The 16,338-nt window shown below is 39.9% G+C and overlaps 1 protein-coding gene across 2 annotated transcripts in view; it reads right to left on the bottom strand.

Moving 5' to 3' along the window:
* LOC127434320 (docking protein 6-like) overlaps window positions 1-16,338 on the bottom strand; it is a 103,152-nt gene that overhangs the window by 37,644 nt on the left and 49,170 nt on the right. For both annotated transcript variants that reach the window (XM_051686973.1, XM_051686974.1), the window contains exons 2-3: window positions 14,621-14,728; window positions 1,410-1,524 (exon numbers count right to left, since the gene is read on the bottom strand). In XM_051686973.1, the coding sequence (XP_051542933.1) occupies window positions 1,410-1,524; window positions 14,621-14,728 (223 nt within the window). The remainder of the gene's footprint in view (window positions 1-1,409; window positions 1,525-14,620; window positions 14,729-16,338) is intronic.

The following is a 16,338-nucleotide window of genomic DNA, read 5'->3' as shown; positions in this document are numbered from 1 at the left end:
GAAAATTGGTGGCAAACGAGATAACTGCTGTGATGAAGAGACAGTATGCCATGTTTTGAGGCATATTTCAAAAGACGAAAGACAAACAGAGCTGAATTGCTTGCCGATATTCCCACAGCAGAGCAGCTCCATTGACAGGCTGTGTGCCTGTCGCTAGCTGTATTTGTCCAATCATTGTTATCGATACCGCAAATAGGCAAATAAGAACATTAACCTGGGGTTTACGAATATACAGTGTGAAACATCGGAACATGAATACCCAGGATTAATTATTAATCCAGGGTAAAGTACAGGTATGAATAGTCTGAAACATGAAACAGGTTAACCCAGGATTCCGTTTAAAGGGTTTAGAATAACCCTGGGTTAACGATTTAAAGTGGCAAAAGCTCTAATATATACAGCCACTAAAAATCACCTTAAGACCAGTTGGTTAAATGTAATTGAAAAAAATGGCTCAGAAAAGTGAAGTTAGTTCTGAGAAAAATTCTAGCATAATTTGTTTGCCACTTGGTTTGATATTTTTATGTAATGTAATGCGATTCATAATTTGACCTATGTGTCCAAATACTTTTTAGGGCCACTGTATTTCAAACACCAACTCAACTGAAAAATAAAATGCTAATAACAATTTAATTGGGGTTAGGGTATCACACTATATTTTAAACAGTAAAACACCATCTTTGGTTAATCCCAGAACTGAAAATCAATATTCACTTAATATCATATCACCAGCAATTTAGGTCTTATTCATGCTTGTTTTCTGGGTGTGATTTTTTTCTGAATGAACGCTTTGATCAGTTTTGACAATGCCATATTTTCATTACAAGATTCTCAGTGTGAGAGAGGAGAAAGCGCATGGGAAAAGAGACTGTTTCTGCTGCCAAGCTCATAGTGAGTAAAGCATCTCATTCGTATTTCAAACGTGTGTGTGTGTGTGTTCACGTTAAACCTTTCTCTTGTTTTGTTTTCTAACTGATGTTTTGCTGGTTGCCTTTGGCCGTATTCATTCTCAACTACTACACAATTTTTACAAAATCTACGCTGTGTGTCCCACTAGGCCCTTCTGCCATTTACTTAAAACTTTGCCTGAATGTCTGAAGAGTATTCTCTAGTTGCAAACTCTATATGGACTATTTTTCAAAATAAACTACCTAGGATGTGAATATGTGAAGCTATTTTAGATACAATCCAGCCTTCAGTCTCTGTGGTTGAACTTTAACATAAAATACTTTTCTCAGAGATGGAGATAGCCAGGGGCGTAGATTCCAGGGGGGATGGGGGGGGTAGGTAACCCCACCAATAATCAAAACAACCCCCTCAATATTTATACCATGATCAATGGAAACATGTAAATTTTTCACACTGTAACCCCCCCCCTCCAAATCTACACTCTTGGAGACAGCACTTACCTGACTCACAGGAAAATGTCTTCGACGTCTCATCGCAGAAAATAATTGCCACTGCATGTTTCTTAGTCTCTCGGGGCATTCGCGTAATGTTCTTAATGTTGTGGAGCTCAGTAATCTACAAAAGTAAAAGACAAAACTCATTACCAAATTTAATGAACTCAAGTGAAGGGGAGAACAACAAAAGAAGGGTGACACTGAGGTAATGTTATCTGACAATGCAATGATTTGAAATTACTGTGCCTGGCTTTAGGGAGTAACGGGGACAAGAGTTAATGATGGACTTCTCTCATATCTATTTTCACACTATTACAAAAAAATTTAGAATTTGAAAGTAAAGATCATCCAGAAATGTACAATAACATCATACTATATTATTCATTACTAAAGGTTTATTTTAAAATGCAGCTATAGTATACCAATCTTAAAACCAAGCCTATGCTCTTTCTTTGTATGTTTATTTTTTTTTTAATGTTCTGTATGTTTTTTTTTAAATTATTTAATTAAAAACAATTTAGAATAAAAATTTTCTAGTTTTCCATTCAAATTGGTTTTGTCAAGTACACTAAAATAACAAAGGTAATGAGAGATATGACTAAGCTGCCACCGTACAAATAAATAAATACATAAATAAAAATACTGCAATTAGTATTAATCAATGCTGAAATTGTTTTGCAATGAATTCTGTTTAATTGTGGTTGAGGAAAGGGACCGTCAGCACTTTAACAAATAAAGCTGGCTGGGACACAAATTCAAATAACAAGACATTTTCATTCATGATTTAAAATGTTACCACATTCATGATAAACAATATCTGAGCAAAGCAACCTCCTTACATGGATTAACTTCCAAAATAAGCAACTGTTCTTATAGACTATCTATATTTCAAGACTTTTCAAGTAGAATTTAATTCATCTTCTAGTGTCACACTCCTCAAAAAATAAATAAATAAATACTAGAAATTCACTTCTTCCGAGCTCTCTTAAAGTATATTTTTGTAGTTGAGACAACAGCAGATGCTACACCGCTCCTCTCAGTATTGCCCGTGGCATTTTGTTGGTTTGTAGGAATATGTCTATCCTGTGGCAACAGAAAGGAGGTTTCTGCATTTGTATGTTTGTCTATATGTTTGTGTGCCTGTATATGGTGCTGAGTGTGTCTTCAGGGATTATGAATCTGATGAAGGGTTTGCTCAAGGCTTTGAAAGAACTTCTCCAGCTCAGTTGTGTCAGTGGGTGAATGATTCACTGATGGGTGTGATAAAGCATCTTCTAAAAATTGCTCTGCTGTCAGCAGTGCACAGACTCCAAGATTTTCAGAAACGTGCATTATCTATATAATTACTATGTTATCGCACTATACAATGAATTATACAAACAACTGTATAGCTTCCTGGAAATAGTTGCTTGTTTAATGTAAAAATTTCATTTATATGTTATTAGTAATAAGTGATTAATTCATCTGTACTGTAAATCAAGTGCAGTATAACACATTCACAGTTCTGCTTTGATCTGGTTGAGTTTATGAGACAAGGTTGTAAGACTAACTTGAATATCGTGAATATCAAATACAGAAAATTTGGCCAAAAGGGAGCTTAGAATATGGAATTGGGCCTCACATGTATAATATAATATTAAAATCAGCCCACCCCACGTTAAATCAAGGGATCAAGGTTTGGCTGGTTGGCATGAACCAGTTAGCCCCTGCTGACAGATGCCATAACTATCTGGGCCCAAAAAGCCTCTTTCTCTACTGACGGTCAAGTAGCAATTCATTCTGTGGACATATTATTATTATTATTTTTCTTTTTTTGAAAAGCAACATATAAATAAATAATAATGAAATATAGCTGCAAGCAACAATAATTGGGCCCAAGCACCATGGGTCCATTTCCACCCGGTGGCTTTCGGAAAACAATGCAAGGTGGACACATGGATTTGGCATTTTACATTATTCTAAACAATTTTGAAACAATTTGGGTAAATACAAGAGGACTATTTTAAAGTCTTACATAAGAGCCACACTTCCTGCTGCCAGGTGGTGGCATTATGACCGTGACCCAAAATAGACACATCCATGTGATTAGCCCCCAAGACTAAACATCTCAATTTTGATCTAAATCACACATTGCACACAGTAGATATGTGACACTTCCTGTTTCCCATTTTTTGCCATTAATTTAATGCCTTGCCATGGCAACACCATTCAATATATAAAAAAATATGTTCACAATTTAGCATCTTCAATGTCTTAGCATAATGTGGTGACAGTTTCATGAATCCCCTAGGTGGAGTATTTAAAAGTTCATAGACTGCAATATTAAAAAAATCCGAAATAGCTGACTTCCTGTTGGGCGGAGCTAATAACTATAATTATGAAAGTTGTCTAGCTTGATGAGAACTATATATGTACCAATTTTGGTGACTAGGTGAAAATCGGGGTGCTACATAGGCCGTCTTACACTGCCATTTTAAACCTGTTAACTGTCACGGGCCAACAGGTAGGCCGTTTGAGTGTGGCTATAAAACAAATACTTTGTTTTATATAAAAAACTTCATCAATGTTCACAAACTTGGTATCAAATTAAAGCTTAAAAACTCAACTTTCATCTTCTGCAGTCTATTTTGCAATTAGAACATTACAGTGAAAAACATATTTAAAAATGTTAAATATTAAAAGTTAAAATGTGAGTGCATTTGTAAAACATGCTACATGGGAACGACAGTACTTAGGTTTCATGTTCTTTGCTTATGATCCGATCCAATGATTGAAGAAAAACAGCATGCGTTTCCTTGTGAGGGTCCATTGATGAAAATGGACTCAACCATTTTATCCAAAACATCGAAAATAAGGGGTAAAATGGGGAAAAAACCTGACTGATCCTCTATTTTTATGTTATCATGTAATCAAAAATGTCTAATTTCAATAAAATATTGATACTAATTCGTTTTTATGCTATCAAAATCGATGTCTCTCCTATTCTATGGACTCTTCCGTGTATTTTGAGCCCACCCACACCTTGATCTGTGATTCACAGCCAGAGCTCTCATTCAACACAGATCAGACACACTGTGGTATTACCAGATGCGCATTGACTATTTTCCTGGATCAATCCGACCAATAGATCTCTAGTAATGGTTTGACTGGCAGGTCATGTAGGCATTTAGAGTGTGACGTTTCCATGGTTACATGGGCTGGCCTTTCTCAGTTTAGAAAGTGGCATCAACCACATGATCATTTGGAGCAATCCAGAGGAGAGGCTCTGACATCCAAGCTGCCTGGAGGCATAACGTCTCCCACTGCTGCTGTCTGTGCATGACTGATCGGACCTGAAAAAAAATGTTCTCATTCTTTGTTCGATGGATCTATGCAAACATACGATGCTTTGGATAAACGAATGTATTTGGTAGAATTTCCACGCAGTTTGATGTGGAATACTGCCCGGGCGCTCAGGGCAGCTAATGGGTTAAAAGCTATTACACACCGGCGCTCATCTAATGTTCATGCATAAGCACATCTGAGTATTTTATTACTTTATTGCATCATCTATTGACATAAACCAACGTTTTATAATTTACGGCAAAAAAAATATATGTTTGATGAAATTGAAAATAGTTGCTGGCTCCAACTGCTTACAGCACTTACATTGTATCCAGTTATTTTAGAAGTTATTATAATATTTCTAATCTTGTAAACATCTTATATAATGTAGTGCAATAAAATGTTGTCACTTCACATGTGGTTTGAGAGGTGTTTCTAACATTAGTTCCCTATCTGTCACTCACTCGACGTTGTGTCGATGTAGTGACACTAGGGGTCGCCCTTGGGAGCCCCAAACACCTCTGATCTTTGAGAAAAGGCCAATGGGAATTGGCGAGTGGAATTTGCATGCCACTCCCTCGGACATATGGGTATAAAAGGAGCTGGCTCACAACCACTCATTCAGATTTTTTATTCAGAGCCGAGTGGTTATGTTCAGTAAGCTGAATCCTCTGCCGTTCCATTCACCTCTAAAAAACTGTTGTATTTATGGCGCATTACAGCGGCTTCTCCCCCTCATGCACCGGTGGAGTGCAGAGAACGCCCCTGGGCGCTTCAACAGTCTAAAAGAGTATATATTCTTGCGATAAAAGTATTTTCCCAACTAAAAGAGTGGCACTGACAGAGAGCGTCTTTTTAAAGATGGCTTTCCGTCTGTGTTTATTTCCTGGTTGCGGTCATTACCTCTCCGCTTCCGATGGCCACGATCGCTGTCTTACATGCTTGGGCGCTGCCCACGCGGAGACAGCGTTCGTGGATGGGTCATGTTCTCACTGCAAGAGCATGACCATGGCAACGTTGCAGTCGTGGCTTTCCTTCGCTAGAGGGAAAGTCACCCCAGCGGCTCCCTGCCTTGGTCTTTCTACCTACGGGTTTGAGGCTGTGTCGGTTAGCACTGGGGGCGATTTGGGGACCCCAATGGGAGCCGCTCCACCGGGTAACTCCCCACGGACCTCCCATTCCCCAGTACGCTGTCCTGGAGCCCATGGCTACGTGCCCATTGCACAAGGTGCCCCAGCCACGCTCGGAGGTGTCTGTCGTAACCACGATGTGCCTGGGGTACTTGCACTAAGGGGACTCATGCCCGCAGGCATGCAAGGCCCATCCAAGGGCTGAACAAGTATCGGCAGATCGGCGTGATGACCACGCGATGTGTGCCATGGCACCATGCCCACCTCGCGACTCGAGTCTGACGCCAGTGCTGTAGCGGTCTCATATGCATCGACCCGAGCGGCGTGACCACTGTCGAGGATGCCATATGCCCCAGGATCCTCTGAAAATTCTTCAGTGGGCAACCACTCATTCAGGTTTTGTGCTTAGGAGCCGAGACAGGGTCCTAGCCATTTCAGCGGGTAGTTCAGAGTTCATCAGGGAACGGAGGTTACGAAAGTTGTGGGAACCTTGGGCATATAGCTTGGTCAGGGCCTCAGGACCATGTGAGAGTATTCTGGACTGAACTCCAGGCACGTGTTGCTGACAGAGAACGCCTGCACATCCCCTACCCTCTTGATGGACGTGAGCTCAGTCAGGAGAGCAGTCTTTAAGAGACTTCCTTTAGCTTCACTGACTCCAGGGCTCAAACGGGGCTCCCACAGGACCACGGAGAGATCCCAAGAGGGAATAAGGCGCGGTCTGGGAGGATTCAACCTCCTCGCACCTCTAAGGAACCTGATGATCAGGTCATGCTTCCCTAAATACTTACCGTCAACTGCACTGTGGTGCGCTGCCATAGCAGCCACGTACACCCTCAAGGTGGAGGGGACAGCCTCCCCACCAGCCTCTCCTGCAGGAAGGAAAGCACCGACCTGACTGCGCATCTCTGGGGGTCTTCGCGTCAGGAAGAACGCCACTTAGCGAACAGACGCCACTGCAAGGCATACAGGTGCCCCGTAGAGGGAGCCCTAGCCCGAGTGATCGTGTCTACCACCGTGGGTGGTAGGCCACTTAGGTCTTCTGCATCCCGTCCAAGGGCCAGACATGAACATTCCAGACGTCTAGTCGTGGGTGCCAGATGGTGCCCCATCCCTGAGAGAGGAGAACCCTCCTCAGGGGAAATTGCCAGGGAGGGGCTGTCACGAGGAGTGTGAGGTCCGAGACCCAAGTCTGGGTGGGCCAGTAGGGTGCCATTAGGATGACCTGCTCCTCATCCTCCCTGACCTTAGTAGGCTCACCGGGGGGAACGCATACTAGCGCGGCCCCCAGGGCCAGCTGTGTGCCAGCGTATCTGTGCCGAGGGAAGCATCGGTCAGGGAGTACCAGAGCGGGCAATGGGAGGATTCCCGGGAAGCCAATCCTGATGCCGGACTCGCTAAAATGTGTTTCCGCGTCAGCATCTTGAACGGGAGTCTGTGCAAGGCCCGGTTCAGAACTCGCAGGTCCGGGATTGGCTGCAACCCACCGCCTTTCCTTGGTACGATGAAGCAGGGGCTGCAGAACCCCTTTTTCATCTTGGCTGGAGGGACAGGCTCTACCGTGTCCTTCCGTGGAAGGAACGTGATCTCCGCAGGGAGGGCAGTGGCGTTCTCGCCCTGCACTTGAGGTAAAACAGACACCGCAGAACCCAGGTGGGTGCCTTGTGAACTGAATCGCATAGCCGAATCGGACGGTCCTGGTCAGCCATCGCGACGGGTTGGGGAGCGCAAGCCATGCCCCCAAGCTCCGGGCGAGGGGGACCAAGGAGACAATCGCGTCGGATGTAACGGCGGGTGGGGCCTCACGGCGGGGCAGAGCCAGAGGCGCAACTTTGAGGGGGCTCGGACCCCGAACTCGTGGCTGTGCTGAGTCTGGGGACATCGAAGCACTTACCTGGCTCCAGGTACCCACCATAGGACCGGTCAGCGACGGGGATGAGGGAACCATCCTTGTAATCCGTCACAACTGCCCGGGCGAGTGTGTTGTGCCGCAGCTGGGCGCGCAGGGGTGGGGGCCCCGCGTCCACAGCGTCGTGCCTGCCATAAATGTGCGGTGTCCGGCGATCACAATAATGATGGCCGTAAACACCGGATGTGTGACCCAGGAAATTAGGAAACCGCTCCTTTTCTGAGCGCGTGGGTACTGCAGCCTTTCAGGCATGTGGCGAATCAAAGAAAAGGCAAAGGATTCTCCTCCCGGCCCTCCACCGGGGGATGGAGTGGTTTGCGTACCATCTCTAGGCCTGCAGCAGGTCTCCACGTGCCTGAGTCACCCTTCTCAGGGGTGGCTAGAAGCCTTCCTTGGGTTCTTGGTGGCGGGCCGTGAGATGGGGGCGTTTGCTTCCTGCGGGTGGCTCTACGCCAGGGCAAATCAATCCCAGCAAAGCAAGAGCAAAGGACCTTGTGAAAATGCTGGAGAAAACAGGCAGACAAGTATCTATATCCATAGTAAAACAAGTCCTATATCAACATAACCTGAAAGGCTGCTCAGCAAGGAAGAAGCCAATGCTCCAAAACCGCCATAAAAAGCCAGACTACAGTTTGCAGGTGCACATGGGGACAAAGATCTTACTTTTTGGAGAAATTTCCTCTGGTCTGATGAAACAAAAATGTAACTTTTTGGCCATAATGACCATCGTTATGTTTGGAGGAAAAAGGATGAGGCTTGCAAGCTGAAGAACACTATCCCAACCGTGAAGCATGGGGGTGGCAGCATCATGTTGTGGGGGTGCTTTGCTGCATGTGGGACTGGTGCACTTCACAAAATAGATGGCATCATGAGGAAGGAAAATTATGTGGATATATTGAAGCAACACCTCAAGACATCAGCTATGAATTTAAAGCTCGGTCGCAAATGGGTCTTCCAAATGGACAATGACCCCAAGTGCAAAATGGCTTAAGGACAACAAAGTCAAGGTATTGGAGTGGCCATCACAAAGTCCTGACCTTAATCTGATAGAAAATTTGTGGGCAGAACTGAAAAAGCCTTTGTGAGCAAGGAGGCCTACAAACCTGACTCAGTTACACCAGTTCTGTCTGGAGGAATGGGACAAAATTCCAGCAACTTATTGTGAGAAGCTTGTGGAAGGCTACCCATAAAGTTTGACCAAAGTCAAGCAATTTAAAGGCAATGCAACCAAATACTAACAAATTGTATGTAAACTTCTGACCCACTGGGAATGTGATGAAAGAAATAAATGCTGAAATAAATCATTCTCTCTACTATTATTCTGGCATTTCACATTCTTAAAATAAAGTAGTGATCCTAACTGATCTAAGACAGGGAAAATTTTCTACTATTACATGTCAGGAATTGTGAAAAACGGAGTTTAAATGCATTTGGCTAAGGTGTATGTAAACCTCTGACTTCAACTGTACATAATTTTAGCAGTATGGCATTATTTTTATTCACTTATCCTTTCACAAACAGTATTCCGTGTTCTGCAGTGGTGGAGATGGGATCTGTTCCTCCTGCTATATTGTATATGGTGGTCTTGATCAGATAAGATCATCATATTTGACCTCATCTCTGTCTCAGCGACAGCAATTTGGAAATAAAAAAAAGCAGTTTGCAATAATTTTGTAATCATTTTTTTAATAATTTCTTTGTAAAAAAGTTAATATCAACCAACAGCTGCTGCAGGTCAATTGTGTCTAATAGAGCAGACACGATAACAGTGATGGTGACCGATGAATTATCATCACCATTTATGTAAAATCCTGAGTTTTTCCTGATGCAACGATCTGGTGGAAATTTAAAGAAGCCCCACTCTCCAGTAATCTGTGGAAAACGGGGTGTTCCAACCCCACAAACAGCACTTTTGGGCAGTTTCAGTGCAATTGGAGCGAAAAGCCCCTAGACTTTTCTGGACTACCAAAAGAACCCAGAAGGGGTGGAGCGGAGCATTTGTTTGTAAACAGTAACTTCATCTTGGCTTCAGCAATACCCAATCACAGCCAAGTTTGCTTTCACTTGTAAACACATAGACATGACAGACCGTGATGTCAGTAAATTCCAAACTTATCTCATTTGAGATAAGTCTCATTTGAGATTGGACTCAAGATGGCGCTGAGTATGGCTGCTGCGTTGTGAGCTCCAAAACAACATTTCTTGCTTTTGATACTTCCTTTTTCCAATTTTTTGATGGTACTTTATCGCGTCGCCATGGCAACACCGTTCAATCTATCAAAAATCCGTTTGCAATTTAGCATCATCAATGTCTTGGCATGATGTCATCCACATTTGGTACCTGTAACATGAAATCCCTAGGAGTAGTATTTCAAATTCCAGAGCATGCATTTTTCAAATAATCCAAAATGCCCAACTTCCTGTTGGGTGGAGTTTATGACTGTCAGCGTAAAAGGCTTGATGAGGTCTATATGTGTGCAAAGTTTGGTGATGGTAGCTCAAAAGGGATGTGTTACAGAGACCCCCAAACATGCCCATCTTCTAGGTGGTGCTAAAGAGCCCCCCCTGCACAATCAAAAATGGCCAACTTCCTGTTGGGTGGAGATTATGACTGTCAGAGTAAAAGTCGTCCAGCTTGATGAGATCTATATGTGTGCAAACTTTGGTGATGGTAGCTCAAAAGGGATGTGCTACAGAGCCCCCCGAACATGCCAATCTTCTAGGTGGCGCTACAGAGCCCCCTTCCGCACTTTCAGTGCTTGGGCCCTAATAATAATAATCCTTAGAAGAACAATAGGGCCTCCACACTTTCAGTGCTTGGGCCCTAATAATAATCCTTAGAAGAACAGTAGGGCCTCTGCACTTTCAGTGCTTGGGCCCTAATAATAGTCCTAAAAAAAAACTAAAAAAAAACAATAGGGCCTCCGCACTTTCAGTTCCTGGGCCCTAATAATAATAATAATAATCCTTAGAAGAACAATAGGGACTCTGCACTTTCAGTGCTTGGGCCCTAATAATAATCTTTAGAACAACAATAGGGTCTCCGCACTTTCAGTGCTTGGGCCCTAATAAAATCCTTAGAAGAACAATTGGGCCTCTGCATTTTCAGTACTAGGGCCCTAATAATAATAATAATCCTTAGAAGAACAATAAGGCCTCCACACATTCAGTGCTTGGGCCCTAATAATAATAATAATAATAATAATAATAATAATAATAATAATAATAATAATCCTTAGAAGAACAATAGGGCCTCCGCACTTTCAGTGCTTGGGCACTAATTATATTATAAGGTAGATGTTTTACCATTGCCCAATTTTTTGAAGTGCTTTTAAAAGCAAGTGAACTAATTTTCCCTGTCTGCTGCCTTAGGGCTTGGGACTGTCCATGTTCTTGTGGTGCCATCAGCCAGTCAGTACTGTCAGCATGTCACAACATCATTACCCAGTAGCTCTTGAGAAATTATTCATATGACGTTTACAAGTGATTGGCTCAAAAACAAGTGTCCAGAACAGTGTAAATTAAAAAAAAATATTTGTTTGTTTATTTTAGTCATAGTTTTAGTCATAGAAAATGTCCCTTAATTTATTCAATATTTTTTCATGTCATATTAATTAATTTTAGTTAATTTTACACTGACTGAAATTGCATATAATTTTGGTCATGGAAAATAACACATTTTAGTTGACGATAAAGAACAAAATGACAAAAATGTATGTGTCCAACTGTAAAAGACCAAAGTTTAATTAACTATTCAAACATTTTGAAAAAAATAACTATGTGAATATTTATAATTGAAAGGTGCAAAAAGGTGCACCAATTTTGGAATATGTCATCTTGGACTTGCACTAAAACTTAGGGGTGTGGATGCAGAATTATTCAAATGCAGTAGTTTTTAGTTACTGATTGCATTGTAGAAAGTCTCTATTCACAGTCAGCGAGGATTAATTTAATCCCTGAGTGAAAGTGTCCAATTACAGGGCGGTCATGTGATTCTAACATGGCAGCCCCCATGAGGGAACCCTCTCCATGTAGAATAAAACAACTTTTATAAGGTTACTAATATGACTGGAGCCATCTTTTCATGTAACTGCTTATTATTTTATACAAATGCTTAAAAATTACAATACATTTCTTTAGAAGTAAAACTTTTTGAAATATTTTTAAAGTTACAGTGTTGTGGACTGTTCATGCTTACTAATTTCCTGTGTTTTAGACAGTTTAGTATATTGCATAATGAGCAGCACATTTTTAGCAAGAAAATCTTGACTAGCACATAACTTCAAGTTCACCTGTGTATTTGTTTTGTCGTTGCTGATTAATCTCATATAGGATGTGTTTGAGTGAGGTAATTAACACGTTAGTAAAGCGTTCTTTCTGCTCACGCAGCTCAGAGAAATCCCCAGCAAAGTCACTATGTTTGGATTATTTGAATACATTTTTCAGAACCAAAAAATCAGAGCCTGCGCAGATTCAGAGCATAAAGACACTCTATGGCTTTACCACAGCCAGAGCCTGTGTAATACAGTATGCCTGCTATAGCATCTTCACTGCAAATACTGATAAGCCAAGCTGTTGCATTGTACTATATTCACTTTTCTCCCTCATGTCTAATTAGTCATCTTATTAGAAGGCTTGTTAGAGCTGATAAAGTCACGTTTCCACAATGCAGCGACATCAAACCGTGGTGTCACGGCCCTAATCTACAGCTGCATCTGTGCTCATTATTCTAGAATGTTCTGCATGTTCATTGCGTTAGATCTTCAGCCATCACCCTGACAATGAGCCCTAATTAGAATATTTTCAAAGGGTTTAAGGACAGGAAAGTGATATAATGCTTGGTATTATTCACACTAAAATAGGAGCTGGCTCCTGGTGGAAGTAGTGGAATTGGAAAATGGACCTTAATGGAATTTATTCTGTGGTGGATGTTATAAACATCTAATTCCCATATTGCAGGAGAAAGGAAAAATGTATCTTGTCTCATTTGCAAAATATGCAAAAAAGGAGAATATTCTCTGAGAAAAATACAATAGAATTTAAAAGTTTAAAAACACTTGAATAAAGGTTGATTTTGAGGCAATTTGATCTAATATTTAATATTTTTTTAAATGTTGTAAATTTATGTAGCTAAAGAATATTCTGGAAATTATCACTTTTATTTTGAAACAAAATACATCTTTGTCATATTCAGTTTTGTTTAAGGTGATTTTGTAAAAAAATAAATAATTATATACTTGCTTGATCAACACAAAAGGGGTGTCTTTTTAAAGTTTAGAAGCTGAACTTTACAAAACATATAGGCAATATAACCAAATCTGAACAAGTGCTTTTTTAATTTGCTGACAAATTAGAATTGTTCAGTTTTCATAACTAATGAAATATGATTATTTACGGTACACCATACTGTCAAATATCATCGAAACATCATGCAGATCGGAAAGGTCTCAAGTAGAATACAAAAAGTATTGTTTCACATACAAAAATATGAGTTAAATATTTAAAAAGTTTATAAGTTGAGTTTATAAGTTGTAAATCATCTGTATATCTTTTGTCGTGCTTTGGCTTGTAACTTCATGACAAACAGAATATACAAACAGCAGATGCTCCCAAAAAATCAAACAATCACTGATCAGTGAATGCGATGCATAGATCTTGAAATAATCTTGAAAATGCGACACGTGACTGGTTACATTTTTGGAGAGGTGCATATCAGACTATGGTGTAGGTTACGCCGTAATCACCATAGTTCTGCGTAGCCTATGCCGTAGGTTGAAGCAGAAATATAAATTGGCCTTTACTATTACTCTAAAATGTGAAAAAAATTATAATATGAATAAAGAATAAAAAATAATGAGTACAAGAGTTCAACAATTTGACTGAGGGTATATCTGGTAGACTATAAGAATAATCTAAACAGGCAACAGGCGAGTTTCCTAAGGCAATCTAACATTCTTCTCATTAGTAAAAGCCTTTCTGATAAATCATTCCAACTGTTTTAATAAGAAATGATAAAATCCGTAATTTTTATGCTTAGTTAGGTATTATGTAAAGCACCTGAGGAAACCCAAACCCCCTTTAAGCAATTTTAGATTGGGTGAAAAGGAGGTACTCTATGCTCATAAGATCACATCCTTTATCTCAGTGACTTTCAAAGTCATTGGATTGGTGCCAATATCAATACAGATACAGGTCTACCCAGACCAGAACTCCAGAGAGAGAGCACATCATAACATCATCTGCAATCCCTAGTGCCACAATACAAATAAACAGCCATGCGCTCATGTTTACACCTTTAACCTGAGCAACTGTCAGCTCCAAAAGTATCACACAGCAATCGCTATGGAATGCTTACGACCCCCGCTAACTAAATAATTAAACTCTGCATTTCTTTCACGGCACGAACCCTAGAGCCAGAATCCTCACTGTCAGAGGAACTTCTCTTGAGAGTCGCATTGCAAATAAATCGTGCAGGTAATGAATAGAGTTATCTTTCAGCCTGGAATGAACCGAGGGTGCATGTTAAACAGAACAGACCCAATGCTGTTCTTAACTCAATGAATTCAATCAGTGATTTGTTACCATGATTAAAGTTTTTATGCATGCATATTTGAGCACATTGAGGCTGGAATTTTTCTGTTAAGATGAAAAATGAAACCCCATTACAGACTGAATAATTGGCCGATATTTGGCCATTTTGAAATCAGCGCCATTGACCACTTGGCCAAATAACAGAAGTATTATCCTACACAATTATAAAAATGGTAATGTATAAGGTACAACAGCCATCCCTTGTTTTGGCTACATATATACCCTTAAGGAGACAGAAATGTATGTTGACAAGTGAATGTTACCTTATGAAAGCTCCTAAAGTAGGCTGCTTTTTCATCTGGATATTTCTCAAGTCGTCGAGGTCCTTTACTGGATGCTTTCTTGAATACCAGCCAGCATCTTCTAAAGATCTATAACAGACAGATACATAATTATCACTGCACTTGCAACTTGTGAACATAAGTGTACACTACAAAATCACATCATATGTAAGGCTGGTCACCTGGCCAGGTATTAGTGGTAATACTCAGAAAAAATGCTAAGGCTGCAACTAAGTATTACTAATTACTTTAATAAATTGATTAATCTAATAAAATAAGACACATGTTTTATCCTGTATTTAATTATATATATATATATATATTAACAGGGTTGGGAAGTAACGGAATACATGTAACAGGATTACGTATTTAAAATACAAAATATAAGTAACTGTATTCCACTACAGTTACAATTTAAATAATTAGTAATTAGAATACAGTTACATTCAAAAAGTATTTTGATTACTGAAGAGATTACTTTGCATTTTTTTGTCATTTGTTTCATTTAATATTTAGTCCTTTCAGATGGAAAACATTTATACATATAAATGATGCGATCCAAAGTGCATTTAAACAGCGGTGAAACACTTTCTTATGATGTGTTACATTCATACGAGCAGACAGAGGAGTAAGTTTGAAGTTTGGAGCAGAAGAAATAGAAATAAACCTTGTGTAAATTGTCAGCTTTACGCTAAGCTAAAATGCTATTTCTAGCCATTTTACATGCACGTCACCAGGCACGATCAAATATTTTTTTTAATCAAGAAAATTCACGTTGGATCATAATTTCTTTTTTCTAGTAAGACCTTTGATATTAGGACAAAAATCATATTCTTGATAATAATTTTTATATTGTTTTCCTGTAAAAATATCTAAAAATCCTTAAAACAAGATCAGTTTGATTTATCTCGTTTTAGAAACTACACTGCATAAGATATTTAGGTTTTTCAGAGAATGCATTTTTAACATGTGTATTTTGTCTTAATGTACTGACAGAGTTTTTATAGTCAAAACAAGTGAAAAAATCTACCAGTGCTGAAGAAGTAATCCAAAGTATTTAGAATACGTTACTGACCAATACATTTCAAAAGTAACCCTCCCAACCCTGTATATTAATATGTAAAACTACAAATTATGATTCTATTATACAGTATTAAGATTACTATTGGTATACTATTATATACTATTTATGCATATAGTTTTTCACACCAAAAATAACCTTGTTTATCCACAGTTTAGAAGAGGCAGGACATATACATTTCCTCTAGAACACCCCTTCCTGCAACATCTGAGACTTTCACAGATTAAACACTCACATTCCCCAGATAGCATTTCAAGGTCAACAGAAAAGAGAGGGTGTGAAAGAATGTGGCCAATCTCTATTAAAAAAAATTATATTTTGAATTATGAAAACATAAAAATATCCTCAAACACACAGTCTGTTCATGCCATTTCCCCCTGACAATTCAATACTGCAGAAAAATAGACACACTTCTCTCTCAACTTAGCAACTTCATAATTAACAAATGAGGTTTGAATGTCCTCTTCTCAGTGGGACTGTCCACATCTGTTTAATATGTCTGATATATTTGCATAATAAAGTGCCATATATTAAAGAATAGCAGACAACTCCTCTAATGTAGTTTAAAATTTTATGACTGATATTTACCAAGGGTTAGGAGTCCAGCTGGATAAGTGCC

This window comes from Myxocyprinus asiaticus, chromosome 44 (genome assembly GCF_019703515.2).
Source record: "Myxocyprinus asiaticus isolate MX2 ecotype Aquarium Trade chromosome 44, UBuf_Myxa_2, whole genome shotgun sequence".
Lineage (NCBI taxonomy): Eukaryota > Metazoa > Chordata > Actinopteri > Cypriniformes > Catostomidae > Myxocyprinus > Myxocyprinus asiaticus.
Note: the sequence above shows the minus strand (reverse complement) of the source record. Positions and strands in the feature narration are given on the sequence as shown.